Below are 14,642 nucleotides of genomic sequence, written 5' to 3'. Positions count from 1 at the left end.
ATAATGTGCCTCTGTAGCAGACTTCTATTCCAGTGCTGCTGAATCATATGAATATCTCATCACCTACTGAGCACTTGAGAAGCCCAAGGTCTTCTCTTCAGAATTGTTTTTTCTGTATCTAAAAGGATTCTTCTGTATTTTTTTCTGAAGCTGAGTTACACTTACATTGTTTGTGCATTTAGGGAGGGAACCTGTTCCAGTGGATGACTTACGTGTGCATATAAAACCAGATGCAATTAATAATCTTTTTACAACCTAAGAATGGTTTATCTCATAAAAACCTGGTGATTTTGCAAACAGGCTTAATTACATGGCATGCTTTATCATGGCCATTTATTTGGCATAGAAGAGAAGATGGTAGGGAAAATTCACATTGTTGTGATCTATTCTGTGCCTTAATTTTAAGGAATTTTAATGGGAGTAGGTGTCTGAATATCTTAGGCTGTGTTAAAACTCTTTCTCTTTCAGGAAGCAGTCAATTTCAAAAGAGTTATTGCTCTGAGGTGTTGCCATCCTTGGCCTGTTAGTTATCCTACTGAGAGGCTTCAGGCAACCAAGCCGTTCTGCCTGTGTGGCACAAAATGGGCATAACCACGGCTGGCTTACTGCAAGCATTTAGGGCTTGGTGCTGATGCAGCCTGATAGGGGTCTGTGCCCCTTCCAGCATCTTGATGGTTGAGCCGTTGAGCAGCACCAGCATGGTGGTAGCTTGTGTCACTCTGCGTGTTTCACAGATGACCTTTTGAGTACAGCTCTGGCAGAGGTTTGACTTTGCTCTGTGCAAGGTGATTTTGCTGTGGTGATGGAGATGAAGTTGGACAGCATTGGCAGTGCTAACATGCTAGCTGTGCTGATGACCAAGGTGGTAGATTTTTACTGTAGTGCTTTGGTTCTGGGAAACGCATTGTTGTAATTTCTGAACACTGCATATCCCTCCATGTAAATATCATAGAATCATAGAATCATAGAATAGTTAGGGTTGGAAAGGACCTTAAGATCATCTAGTTCCAACCCCCCTGCCGTGGAGAACACTTTGGCAGTGTGTTTATAGGCTACAGCTTCAGGAGCTGTGTGGACTGTTTGTGTCTTTGACTTTGCAATAGTCCTGCAATTAGGACTTTTTCCTTGTTCTGTTAGCCTAAACCTGTGATCTGTGCCTTTATTTGCAAACACACAATTTGGGAAACAAATTTATTTGATCTTGTTGCATATCTTCAGGGCCAGGCTACAAGTGTATTTGACGTTTTTTCATATCTTCAAGGCTAGGCTGGATGTAGTTCTGGACAACCTCATCTAGTTCAAGATGTCCCTGCTCATTGCAGCAGGGTTGGAGTAGATAAGCTTTGAAGGTCCCTTCCAACCCAGAGCAGCCTGTGATTCTAAAAGACATCTGGAGAGGGACTTTTTTTGTAAGAGTATGTAGTGACAGGAAAAGGGGGAATGGTTTTAAAGTGAAAGAGGGTAGTTTTAGATTAGACATTTGGCAGAAGTTCTTCTCTGTGAAGGTGGTGAGGCCCTGGCACAGGCTGCCCAGAGAAGCTGTGGCTGCCCCATCCCTGGCAGTGTTCAAGGCCTAGCTTGGACGGGGCTTGGAGCAGCCTGGTCTGGTGAAAGGTGTCCCTGCCCATGGCAGGGGTTGGAACTGGATGAGCCTTAAGGTCCCTTCCAACCCAAACCAGTCTGGGATTCTACACCTTTCTAAACTGTTTTGGGACCTTCTGCTGGAACAAAACCTACCCTGCGAGTGGGACATATGTGTTGTAATAAGAGATCAGTTCCGTGAAATTCAGTACTTCCATACTAAAATTAGGTTTAACTTGCCAACAGATACCACAATTTGGTCATATCAGTGTGAATCAAAAAGTAGGCACAGCTCTGGGTGTTTAAACCTGCACTTTCTGCAAGACAGCAAATGTTCAGAATTAAGTAAGTATTGTAATGGCACAGCACTCATTAGTATTAATAAATCTGAGAGTTCCCAAGGTGGTTCTTACTTTGGTAGTGATTTGGGTATTGATAGTGTTGAGAAGACATTAGAAAAACTTTGGGGGTACCATTGACAGATCATACTGTGAGAACTGCTATGAAAATGTGTTAATGTATATTAAATATTTGTCCAGTTGGATTTTGTCCTTTTTCAGTTGGAGATGGTGAGAGAAAAGCTTTGTTTCCCTTTCCAGGCAAAACTTGCTTGTTCTGAGCTGAAGAGACAACAAACTCAGTGTGTTTTAAGTTTGTAATAAATCTGCATGCTTGCTTATAAAAAGTGAACACTTTGTGTTTTTCTGAAAGAAATGGGAAACCTAAGCCAGAGCCATCAGGGGCTCATCAGGTGTACCTCACAAATTATCTCTGAGCAGTCTGTACGCTGATGTTCTCTACAGAATCTGCTACAGCTGCTTGATGTACTTGTGATACTGTTGTCTTGGAAAAATGCTGGAAGCTCTTTGTGTTATTACTGTTTTCCTATCAGCTCGTGCCTGCGGTCCTGGCTGGAACAAGATACATCTTGCCCCACCTGCAGAATGTCTCTTAATATCACTGACAGCCATCATGTGAGGGAGGATCACCAAAGGGAAAATATGAATGAGAACTTGGGCCCTGTGGCAGTAGCAGAAGGCAGACCACACTTGAACCAGCACAATCACTTCTTCCACTTTGACGGTGAGCTAAGCATATTTGACATGTGGCGCTGCAAATAAGTGAAGGGAGCAGCCTTCTTGTAGAAGGTCATTCTGTCCATGCTTTAGTTGAAACTCAAACCATGCTTCTGCTTGCATTTGTCAAATATGTATATGTTTCTTACAGTTCTTTTGCAAGAGCTCAGATATATAAATCCGAGGTTGTCCAGAGCTACAAAGATTTGTTGAAAGATTTTGTACAAATGCTCCTTTTTTCTTGATCTGTTGTGGTTAGCAGCTTTAATACTGGCATTTATTCATTGCCTGTCATGTTAATGAGCAGCATGGGAAATTCATGTGTCTTATTTTGTTACCAGGTGGCAGTTAATCAGTGGCAGTCAAAGAGGGAAAAAACCTCTGTGGTGCAGTCTTAAAGCTGATCTTTCCTGTATCTCCTAGCTAAATGGGAGGTTGTCAAAACTCCCATTTCCCACTCAATTTGCAAGAAACTTATAATGCTTGGTTAGGTGCAGAAGCTTATTCTTAGAAGGAATCATGTAGCTAGAACAGGTTTTTTTTTCAGTGATATAAGTGCTCCCAAAGCAAACCTCATGAAGTTCAACAGGGCCAAGAGCAAGGTCCTGTACCTGGGTTGGTGTAATTCCAAGCGCAAACACAGGCTGAGCAGAGACTGGATTGAGAGCAGACCTGAGGAGAAGGACTTTGAGGTATTGGCTGATGAGAAGCTCCCCATGTGTGCACTTGCAGCCCAGAAACCCCCTGTGAGCAGCAAGTTGAGGGAGGAGATTCTCCCCCTCTATTGTGCTCTGGGAAGACCCCCCTCCTGTCCCTGCCCGTGGCATGGGGGTGGAACTGGATGAGCTTGAAAGTCCCTTCCGACCTAAGTCATTCAAGGATTCTATGATGCTGTGTTGCTGTGATGCTGCAAACTTACACAGTGACCCCTTCAGCTGTGCTGGTTTTGCAGTTTTTGAAGATTGTGGGAGGACAATAACGGGCAGAGAAGGGACAGACACTTCTAGGTGTGCTGAGGCTGGCAGATAGCTTCTTGCATAGCTCCCACTTTCGGGGTGCTTTAGGTCTCCAAAGGACATTTAAATTTAAGCTACCACTGTTTTTTAGTAGGTGTCCTCCTCAGTGCTCTTGAGTGACTTGGAGACCTCCAGAATTACTGTAGAGATAGGAGAAGTGTCACAGAGCAAACTGTGTTTACTTAAATGGAAATACAGAAGGAGGAGGGAGCTAGCCCCGTGCCCTGCTGTGTTGAGCCTAAGCAGACAATTGCGTCAGTCACTTTTTGTTCAGTTGCTGCATCCCTTTGTAGTGACATTTTCTCAGTGACACCAGCCATGTGTAGCAGACCCATTTTGGGACGAGATTCAGCCTGTTTAGAAGCTGTCCTTTTTTCAGTAAAATTGCTGGAGTTACTCATGTATTCCAGAACTGAATTTGGCTCTGGCTTGTTTGATTTTTCCCTTTAATGGAAACATTAAAACAAGAAAAGGATGTGTTGTTTCCTTGATCCTCTTCTGTCCCTGAGATCGGTAAGCCATTATGACATGTGTTTGAAGAGAGCATTGGCAGTTAGTGATTTACTCCAGTGAATCAGTAACTCAGTGGCTGTCCATGTTTGGGAGACCTTAGGGATGGATTGCACTGCAGAACTTCCCTGATCTACCTTGTGGAAATATGAAGGCTTACGTCACGTACATGTAGAAATACTTTGCCTGCTTGATTCTTGCTTGACTTTCTGGTGATTTCTTCTTCTTAGGCTCTCGAATTGCCAGCTGGCTGCCCAGTTTTTCAGTAGAAGTGATGCACACAACCAACATCCTCGGTATCACACAAGCCAGCAACTCACAGCTCAATGCTATGGTAAGAATGCTTCACTGGTTTGTACCTCAACCTTCCTGTTTGTGCTGTTCAGGGAAGAGGTTCATGGAGAACAAAAGGGGAAAGAAGTCAAAACAGTGTTTAGATACTACATGAAAGCTGGGAGGTTTTGTGTGAGAGAAGCTTTATTTTAGTGAGGTTAGGGCTGTATTTTGTGTCGAATGTGCAAATATAAAAGAACAGGTCTGGAGGTAGGTAAATGAGGGAGAAAAATTACGTGCACTTTCTGAGTAGATAGGTAGACTCTTTTTTCCTCAACTTGCCTAGTGCAACTTTAGCTTTTTTTTTCAGTATTTCACTCACAACTTGTAGTAGCAAAGGGTGTGAGTCTGTAACCACAGGATTTAGCTGTTAGTCAAGTGGTAACTAAGCAGACCTGTTCTATAGCTCTTGATTTTTTTTTAATTTATATTTAATAGCACTAAGCTCCAAGATAGCTGTTTCTGTTTGAATGTCTTGTCAGTGTGAGATGGAGATCTCTCTAGCACAGCCAACTATTGCTGATTCATGATGAAGACAGGAGTGTCAAGCATCAAATCCCATGTTTGTTTAATTCATACTCTAATGTAGTGCAAACAGAAAAGGGTATCGCCTCATGAAATGCTTTTGGTTTGTTTAGTTTGAGAAGTGCTCTTTCCTTTGAGTTCTTAAAACTAATGTGTAGTATAGTCTGTTAATAAATGTTCAGTGAAGTATTTCAGTAAAGTAGATCTCTGGATGTGAGATATCTCCTGTAGCCTTTATCACTGTTGAAGCCTCAAGAGGAGGATAAGGCCACAATTTATAGGAGGTTTGAGGCAGGGAGCAGTCAGATGTTGGGAAATGATTTACTAGGTGAATATGCAGGAGCTCTCCATTTAAGGTCAGTTTAGTTTTCCTTTTAGTGGGCACAGTGACACAAATGTTTTTTTGTTAGAGATGAGTAATGATTTATTAGCATTGTGTATTATTAAAAGTACAGTAGAAACTTACATTAAAATGTCCTCTTTAATGGAAAGGCCCAGGTTAGTGAACTATTCAAATGTTACACATTTTTAACAATAAATAAGTGAAACTCTCCTTTGTGTTACTGAATAAAAACTAGGGAAGTATTTGGAGGGAAAAGCCAGAGGCTGAAATGCTGTATCAGTTGTTTTGGTCAGAAGCTGGTACAATGGAGAGTTAGGTTTGCTGTGCTTGTGTTTGAACTCACTGTCAGCTGATGCATACTTTTTGCTTTGCTCTGAAAACTCCTTCTGCCCTCATTGTTTAAATTTCCCTCTTCCCCTTACTTTTACCTATTTAATTTGGGTATTATTTAAGTAACTTGAAATTCACTAATAACAGTTCCCTGACAACTCAGTTGAGTTTACTTGAGCTTTCAGATCCTGTTAAACTAGTTTGTAGGCAGAATAGGTTTTTAAAACATATTCCACTTGTCCTTACCAGTACCATTTTGGAATCCACCTGGGACAAAGGAAAATACCACTATTTATATATTTTTTTTTTTTGGTGTTGATCTGATTTTTAGTCACTCTCATGAATTTTGTATAGACCTTTATGAAAAATTCTGTCAGAGGGTTAGGAAGCTTTTGAAACCATTTTGCATTTACAACGCTGTTCAGAAATCTATATTTTTAGGATCATGTGTCTCTATGGATTTGCAGTTTTGGTATTGGCATTGTTAGAGTTATTATTGACCTATAAATCAGTGCCAGCATGGGTTTTCTTTCTCTTGTGTGGATTACCGTATCATAAACAGCATCTTTGAGCTGTTTTTTTTTTTTTTTTGGCTTTCTGTTGCGATACTTACCAGCTAACTTTTGTTTACTGCTGGTCCTGACTGTATAAACCTTGCTTTCTCCAGGCCCATCAGATTCAGGAGATGTTCCCTCAGGTTCCTTACCATGTAATTCTACAGGATCTGCAGCTAACTCGTTCAGTAGAGATCACCACTGACAACATCCTAGAAGGGCGCATCCAGGTACCTTTCCCCACACAGGTAAGTTGTAAGACGTTGCACCTACAATAACTTCATTGCTTATCGCAGAACTAAGCTTGTTAATAATGAGTGAGGGGAATGAGGTAAGATTTAAGCTTAGCTTAAAGCGGTATTGCTATTCAGATTTTACCTTTAGGAAGATGTTGCAGTCAGAAGCACCAAACTAGTTTTGGAAGTCTAGTGTATGTTCTATTTCTGTTTGCAACATCTGACTCGGAATCTCAGTGGTATGTGACTGAGATGTACACATCTGTTCCTTGCATTGCTTGGTTTTCCTGGGTGTTCTCTCTTTTTTTTAATATGACAATTTAATATGATTTATTATTGTTATTGTTATTATATTTTATTTAAATTATTCAACTGTTTTAGTTCAATTACTAAACTGTTCTCATCTCAACCCACAAGTTTTCTTACTTCTACCTTTCCAGTTCTGTCCCCTACAGGATACAATTCTGTATCCTGCTGGGGGATAGTTAGTGAGTGGCTGTGTGGGGCCTAGTTGCTAGCTGGTGTTAAACCATGACAGTCCTTTTTGGTGCCTAACATGGGACTCAAAAGGGTTGAGATAATGACAGATGTGACCAGAGTGTGTTAAGACAAATGTGATAATTCTTTATATAAGTTTAATAGTCACTGGTCACAATGTTGATCTATTTGCTCTCAGAGTTGTTGTGCTCAGAGTTCCGTAGGTCCTTACTTGCTGTATTTGTCCCTTTTATGCTGTTTGTTTCCTCTGGGGCTGGGTTAAGGCCATCATGTTGATGTACTAGGTAACACTGGCTTACAGCATGAAAAAATTAATAGTTGTGAGGCTAATCTGGTATTTGTACTCAGCATTGCCATCATCTCTGTACTTTGAGAGCCGTCTCTCAGAAACTATTAATGATTGCTTTGGAGAGCCAATCAATGAGGGAAAGAAGGGGAAACACTTTCTCTCGCTCCTTCACCTTCTCCTTCTCCTTCAGGCTGCTCCAACCCCTTCAACAGACATTGTAGTTCCTCCATCCCCCAGGCCTGGCAGTGCAGCTGAACCAGGGAACGAAACTATGCCAGTATCAGTTGTCCCTATACATGAGAAGAAATACTGGGAGCAAAAGTTAGCTCATCTAGTAGGGGAGGAAGTGGGTGGGACAGGCTCCTCTAAAGCAGAGCCATCACAAGAAGAAGAGGAGGAAGAGGAGGAGGAAAAAGAAAAGGAAGAGGAGGAAGAGACAGAACTCATGAACAAGGCAGTAACCACCCAATCCCTGTCCCTGAGTGAGTTGCGAAAAGATTTCAGACGTCATCCAGGTGAGCACATTCTCACCTGGCTGCTCCGATGCTGGGATAATGGAGCCAGTAGTGTGAAATTAGAGGGTAGGGAAGCCAGGCGGCTGGGATCCCTTTCTAGGAAAGGAGGCATTGACAAATCGATTGGAAGAGGAGCACAAGTCTTCAGCCTCTGGAGCCGACTTCTGTCAAGTGTGAAGGAACAGTATCCATTCAAGGAAGATGTATGTCACACAGTCAGGTGGACATCTGTGGAAAGAGGTATCCAGTACCTGAGGGAATTAGCTGTGCTGGAGGTGATTTATGACGACAATGAGAAGTTATCCAAAGATCCGGATGAAGTCAGGTGCACACGATACATGTGGCAGAAGTTTGTACAGAGCATACCATCATTATATGCCGACTTGTTGGCAGTAATGATGTGGAAGGATGGAGAGGGACAAACAGTGGATGAATTGGCTGGCCGGCTCTGGCGTTATGAAGCAGGTCTCTCTTCCTCCCTCATCTTGGCTTTGGAGAAACTGTCCTGTGAGTTTCAGCGACTCAGAGAGGATATATCCTTCTCAGCATCTATACGGCCCAGTATTTTGGCTACTAAGAACAAGGGTCCGTGTGCGCAAGAGAGAGGATATAGTGGGTACACACCACGGGGTGCCCTATGGTTTTACTTGCGTGACCATGGAGAGGATATGAGGAAGTGGGATGGAAAACCTACTGCTACCCTAGAGGCACGGGTACGTGAGTTGCAAGAAAAAACAATTGCAAAAGGGGGTTCTTTCAGGAAAATTGCTTCTCCAGTTTCCAGTGGGCACTTTCCCAGACAGAGAAGGGCTGATCTTAATAAAGGATCTTCTGATTTGTATTTACAAGAAGGGAGTAACAAATACTATTACCAGTATTAGGGGTGCCCTGCCTCCAGCCAGGTGGAGGAAGGGGACAACTTGGGTATACTGGACTGTGTGGATCAGATGGCCTGGCACATCAGACCCACAGGAGTGAGTATAAAGCTGTATTAGATGTAATTGCACAGTGACAGGAATCCCAACAGGTGACTGTATTGCAGGCTGAAGTGAGAATGAGTGGGAAAAGCACTGAACTGTGACAGGCCCAGAGGCTCTGTGCATCCTTGGCATAGACTGTCTCGGAGGGGGTACTTCAAGGACCCAGAAGGATAGCAGTGGGAATGTGGTATAGCTGCCTTGGAGATGGAGGAACTTAAGCCACTGTCTACTTTGCCCAGTCTCTTGAAGGACCCTTTGGTTGTGGGGTTACTCAGCCAAGTGGTATGCTGCTGTTGATAACTGCTAATGTATTTTTCTTAATAACAACCATTTCTCTGCCAGCTAGTGAAAGGGAAACAGGCTTTCTAAGGCCTTTTGGGGTTTTAGAGAATGCACATCCCAAATTATGGTCTGACTGTAAGCCTTCTCTGGCAAGTGACCCAGAAGAACAATTTCAAATGAGGCCCTAAGCAACAACAAGCCTTTGTGCTAAAGGTACACCATGTAGATGGTGTACCCAAGAGTCGGGCCACTGAGGTACAGCAGAACAACCAACAGGTGGATCAAGCTACTAAGATTGAGGTGGCTCATGTGGATTTATATTGGCAACATAAGAATGAATTATTTTCAGTCTGGTGTCCTGTGACACCTCAGGCTACCAAGAAAGTGATGCAACATATAGATGAATTTGTGATTCAGGGGTAGACTTGACTATGGACAAGAAAGAACTGAGTCAGGCATGGCATCTGGTGGTTATATCACATCCCCTGTCATGCACCAGCCTCTGGGAAAACTGAACAGTACAATGGGCTGTTAAAAACTACAGTGAAAGCAATGGGTGGTGGGACCTTCAGGCATTGGGATGCACATTTACCAAAGGCCACCTGGTTGGTCAGCACCAGAGGATCTGCCAACAGGACTGGCCCAGCCCTATCAATACTTTTATATGCTGTAGAAGATGATACAGCCCCTGTAGTGCCTCAGGCACAGGCAAACCCACTCGTGGGATTACTTTTGCTCAAGGACCTGGGTGGGTAATGTGGGAGGATGGGGAAGTCTAGTGTGTACCTCAAGGGGGGGCTGATTTTGGGTGAGAATAACCAATGATTTGACTTGTATGATGTTAGTTGCTGTATAATACCATATGCCATCACTGCTGTGGTTGCTGTATACCATATTGACAGTATTACAGTAAGAATCACCCAGATTAATGAAGAATGAATTTTGATGGGTCGGAACTGCCTTCAACATGCAAGAATCCAACAGCACACACCATCGTCCTGCCCTGAAGGACGGTTACGACAGATGGAGCCCCAAGTTGTGGATTAAATGAACTCAGTGGACATTTTAGAGGGATGGCCTATAGATTAAGGATGTGATTATCTGTGCGTATTTATCAAAAGACAGAAGAGGTCATGATTAATAGGGATGCATTGAAAGGTGTGGGATCTGGGCATGACAAATATGGTATAGAATAATGGGTGGATATTGTCTTGGTTTCAGCTGGGGTAGAGTTAATTTTTCCCTAGTAGTTGGTAGAGTGCTGTGTTTTGGATTTAGTGTGAGAGTAACATTGGTAGCACACTGATACTTTAGTTATTGCTTAGTGCTTACACTCAGTCATGTACTTTTCAGCTGCTTCGTGCCCTGCCAGTGGGGAGGCTGGGAGACGGGGGCCACAAGAAGCTTGGAGGGGACACAGTTGGGATAGCTGATCCCAACTGACACAAGAGATATTCCATGCCATACGAATTCATGCTGAGTGTATAAACTAGGGGGAAAGCCTGCCGGGGTCTACTGCTTGGTAACTGGCTGGGCATCGGTCAGCGGGTGGGGAGCAGTTGTTTTTCATTTGCATTGCTTGGTTTTCTTGGGTGTTATTTCTTTCTGTTGTTTTCATTACAATTCATTATTGTTGTTATATTCTATTTGAATTATTAAACTGTCTTTATCTCAACCCATGAGTTCTCTTTTATTCTTCCAGTTCTCTCCCACATCGCATTGGGGAGGGACTGGGTGAGGGGCTGTGAGGGGTTTAATTGCCAGCTGGTGTTAAACTACAACAACAGGGTATTTTTTTGATGAAGGAAGGTTGGAATCTATCACCCATGCCCTATAGCTTTCCCCTGACTGATGTGATTGGACCCTAGGATGCATGAAGTGCTTCCCTATGCAGTCTCAAAACACATTATATAGTGCCAAATTCTAGTAAAAAAACCCTCAGGATTTGTTTTTTCTTTGTTTAAATCTCTGCAAATGCAGTATATTCAGTCATGTTATCAAAACTATATTGAAAATGTCCTAACTAGACTAGAGACAAATATTTGCTCAGTTAAATCAGCTTTTCTTGGTGACCCTGTGTGCAGAGCCTTTAGAACATTTCCAGTTGATTTCTCTGCTGACAGATAATTGAATTGTACCACTTAGGAGGGTTTTCTGCAAAGAAAGTAGTCAGCAAAATGATGTCTTGTTCTTAATTAGTGACAGCAGATTTCAGTAAAGCAGTCTGGGGACAATGTTTCTGTTAACAGTATCAAATTCTGGTTCTGTGTGCATCAGATAGTACTGTTACCTGGAGCCTGTGTGTGGGGAAGCTGAGAGAATTCTCTTTCAACACAGTGCATTCTGTTTACTGCTAACTTACCTGTTTCTAAATTGAACATAACACGTGATGTTGCAGAGGGCAGAGTTTGAATGTGTTTGAAGAACTCATTTTTGTTTTGCAATTTCACACGCTGTATTAAACTCATGATGTTTGCATTTCAGCGTACAGATAGCATTAGACCTGCATTGAACAGTTCTGTGGAATGGCGTATTACTGATCAGGAGGATACTGAAACTGTCACCCAGGTAATTTGGCATAAAAATGGGCAAAAAGCACAATTAGATGCTGCATGAACAGGTAAGTGCATTTAGTTCTGTACCAGATCAGGTTGGTGGCAGCCCTTCTGCACATTTCACACCAGAATTAACACTGCCAGGCAACTGAAGTAAGACTTCAGCATGTAGCTCCTGTAAAGAATTATCTGTGGGCTTTTCTTTTTCTTCCTTGGAAGGAAAGTGCTCTTAAGGTATAGAAAGAACAGAAGATCACGTCTGTGTTTACATCTGCTCAGCCCCATCTGTGAATATGAGGAACAAGATGCATTGCTCTTCCCCTTCGTCTTCCCATTCCCATTCTGTATGTCTTCAGACACTTGTCTTAAAAGGAGTCTCTTCTGGTTGTAAGAATTCTTTTGTATTCAGGTGGATGCACTTGGAGACATGGGGAGCTTTGGTGTGAATGAAGTGGTATACAAACAGGACAAAGAGATAATAGCCTTTTTACACATAAAGCACAATCACGGGCTTTGCTGTTCTTCATCAAGGGCTTTATTAAGCAGAACGTGCTAGCTAAAATGGGGCAGGGAGAAAAAAATTAGCCTGTGAGTAGAGTAAGATCTCGGTCTACTTTTGTTCTCCCTGACTGTAATATTGTGTATATCTAACATTGTGTAGGCATTTCTGTTTTATAAACCTCTCATTCCATTGGCTTAGAGAGTGAGTTTGTGAGGTGTGTGACTCTCTGCTTCTGTGGCCTTTAATAACTAGCCATGATGATGAATGATCGTGTTGCTGCTCACCTTTCTTCCTGGCTGCCTGCAGTACCTGTGTCTCTGTCCGTCCTCCAGAAATTGAAAAACCCAAGAGTGGTGTTCACACATTGTGTCACTGAGCATGTACTCTTCAGTAAGTGGCATCTTCTTGCTTTGAATCACAGCTAAGCACTTCGCTCAAGTGATGTGTTCTGGCTGGAGCAAATGGCAGTTTGGATGGAGAATGTATTTTTGTTTTGTAGAACAGCAGAGTGGTAGCCTGGAGATCCATGAACAGTTCTGACTTTTCCTGCAGCTGAGTGGGGCTGCTGGTGGTTGGGAAGGGGATGAACTGGTGGCCTTCACACAGCTTCTTCTGGTTGAATATTTCCTGTGCCAAATGGGATTCCTGTGCAAAAGGTGAAGTGAGAGACTGAGACTGCATGCACTAGGTAGTCACAGAAGCTGTGACTACCTAACTAGGTAGACATGCATTCTCACTAGGTAGTCACAGAAGCTCCAGTTGCTGTTGTCCTCTCCTGCCTCGTAAGTGCTTTCTGGATAACCACAGAGATCTGCCTAGGAGTCAGGCTTGCTTACCTCCTTGCTATGGCTGGTATTTCTGTTGTGGAGAGACAACTTGGGAGCCCAGGGGTGTCCTTCCTCTAGGAAACTTCCATCACTTTTGTGTCTCTTTGATTCTGATTTCCACTTTTAACTGATTATCTGTCATACTGTAGATGTTCTCTTTCTTCTTCCAGAAAAATGTTGGTGTAGTCAGTCAAACTCTTGTCTGTGTGGAAAGCTCAGCAGCAAACTGAGCTCAGCAGCAACTACTTCAGCAGGCTGCACTTGATTTTTAAGAAGTTTCATGAAATGCAGGTGGGAAACGACATAAGCCATCATCATCTCCTCTAGGCAGTACTTGAATTTCCAAATAGTGGGTAGATGTAACTTCACACCTTATGACACAGTCCCTGAGAGAGACCATGGCAACCCTAGTTGCTTTGTGCTGCAGCCCTGTAGTAAGTTATACAAGCTTTCCGTCTCTTTCCTTCTTTTATTTCAAACTAACATACCCACTGGGAATCTTTGTAGATCTCCAACAGGAAGTTGAAGATCTTTGTCGATGTACAACAGCAACTCCACTGAAGTTCTGCTTGTTGGAAGTAACACTTCTTAGGGGAACTCGTGCTCAAACTGAAGCACCCTTCTTCACAAGTAGCATCAGTTTTCCTCTGTGTCTTACATCATATTACAATTCTATCTAGAATTCAAAGGTCTTAAGATAATGACTGGTTTTTATTCCCCTGCCAAATATGGTTTTGGGGTGTCAGTGCTGACATAATAAGGGTAGTTGAGAGGCATCTCTAAGCATCATCATGGTATTAATTGTGTTAAAGGTTTAGGAGATTATCCTTCAAATTTTGTGGTGTATTTATTTATCTGTTCCTGTAATCTGGGGTGGAAATGGGTCAGACTGCTCAGATCTAGCTTGTAAACTGTTACAAGGCTGCAGCTTGCCTGCTGCAGCACTTGTGTAGTGTCCCCCCCTTCCCCTTGAGAATCCAGTTTATTGTTATTACTGAAGTACTTGGTGACTCTATTTACAATAGACATTTCTGAGGCATCCCATGGCTTTCACGAAACTGTGTCTTTCTGAGCCTGAAGGAGTAGTTTCTGTAGTGTACGGGTTTCTGCATCTGCGATCTGCCATCATACTGAGGCTTCTCATAACCTTTACTGCCATTAGTTTTCGTATTTTTGTCTCTAAAACCTCTTCACTCACCACTGTTGTGCTCAGATGGTGGAATGGGCTCTGGGTATTGATTTTTGCATCTTCGTAATGTTACAAAAAAAGCCCCAAACCTTAGGTGAGCTAGCTGGCATCTTCTGATACAAGTAGTCCCGGGGAAAAAAAAAAAAACAAACCAAAACCGGCTGTGTCTAAACATCACCTATAATGAGTGTCTCCTCACTGCTTTACCCAGCAGGGCTTTTCTTGTCCGTGTCCACCTGTGTGGTAATCAGAAACAGTGTTCAGGTTTCTCCGTGTCTGTTCGTCTGGGTCTGCCAAAGTTGTCTTGACCCCAAGTACAATCCATGGGATCATTGTGTGGAGCTTTCGCTTCCTCCTCTTGGATGCATCCTACTCGTTTGAATAATCCTCTGGGATACCAGATGCTGGCTAAACTCTTAAGTTTGTCATTGCGGTGATTTGTTTCTTGACGCTACCACACTTAGTAACATCTTGCTGTTCTATACCGCAGAGCTGATGTGA

At 42.8% G+C, this 14,642-nt stretch overlaps 1 protein-coding gene across 4 annotated transcripts in view; it reads left to right on the top strand.

Moving 5' to 3' along the window:
• AMFR (autocrine motility factor receptor) overlaps window positions 1-14,642 on the top strand; it is a 33,973-nt gene that overhangs the window by 16,265 nt on the left and 3,066 nt on the right. For 2 of the 4 annotated variants that reach the window (XM_057413470.1, XM_057413469.1), the window contains exons 9-12: window positions 2,474-2,664; window positions 4,414-4,517; window positions 6,382-6,516; window positions 11,553-11,636. In XM_057413470.1, the coding sequence (XP_057269453.1) occupies window positions 2,474-2,664; window positions 4,414-4,517; window positions 6,382-6,516; window positions 11,553-11,636 (514 nt within the window). Of the gene's footprint in view, window positions 1-2,473; window positions 2,665-4,413; window positions 4,518-6,381; window positions 6,517-7,481; window positions 9,107-11,552; window positions 11,689-14,642 lie in introns of those variants that run through there. The other 2 variants (XM_057413471.1, XM_057413468.1) reach the window with 2 other exon arrangements.

Source organism: Pezoporus wallicus, unplaced genomic scaffold, assembly GCF_028554395.1.
Source record: "Pezoporus wallicus isolate ANWC-B61680 ecotype Strahan unplaced genomic scaffold, APGP_CSIRO_Pwel_v1 contig_13568, whole genome shotgun sequence".
NCBI lineage: Eukaryota > Metazoa > Chordata > Aves > Psittaciformes > Psittacidae > Pezoporus > Pezoporus wallicus.
Note: the sequence above shows the minus strand (reverse complement) of the source record. Positions and strands in the feature narration are given on the sequence as shown.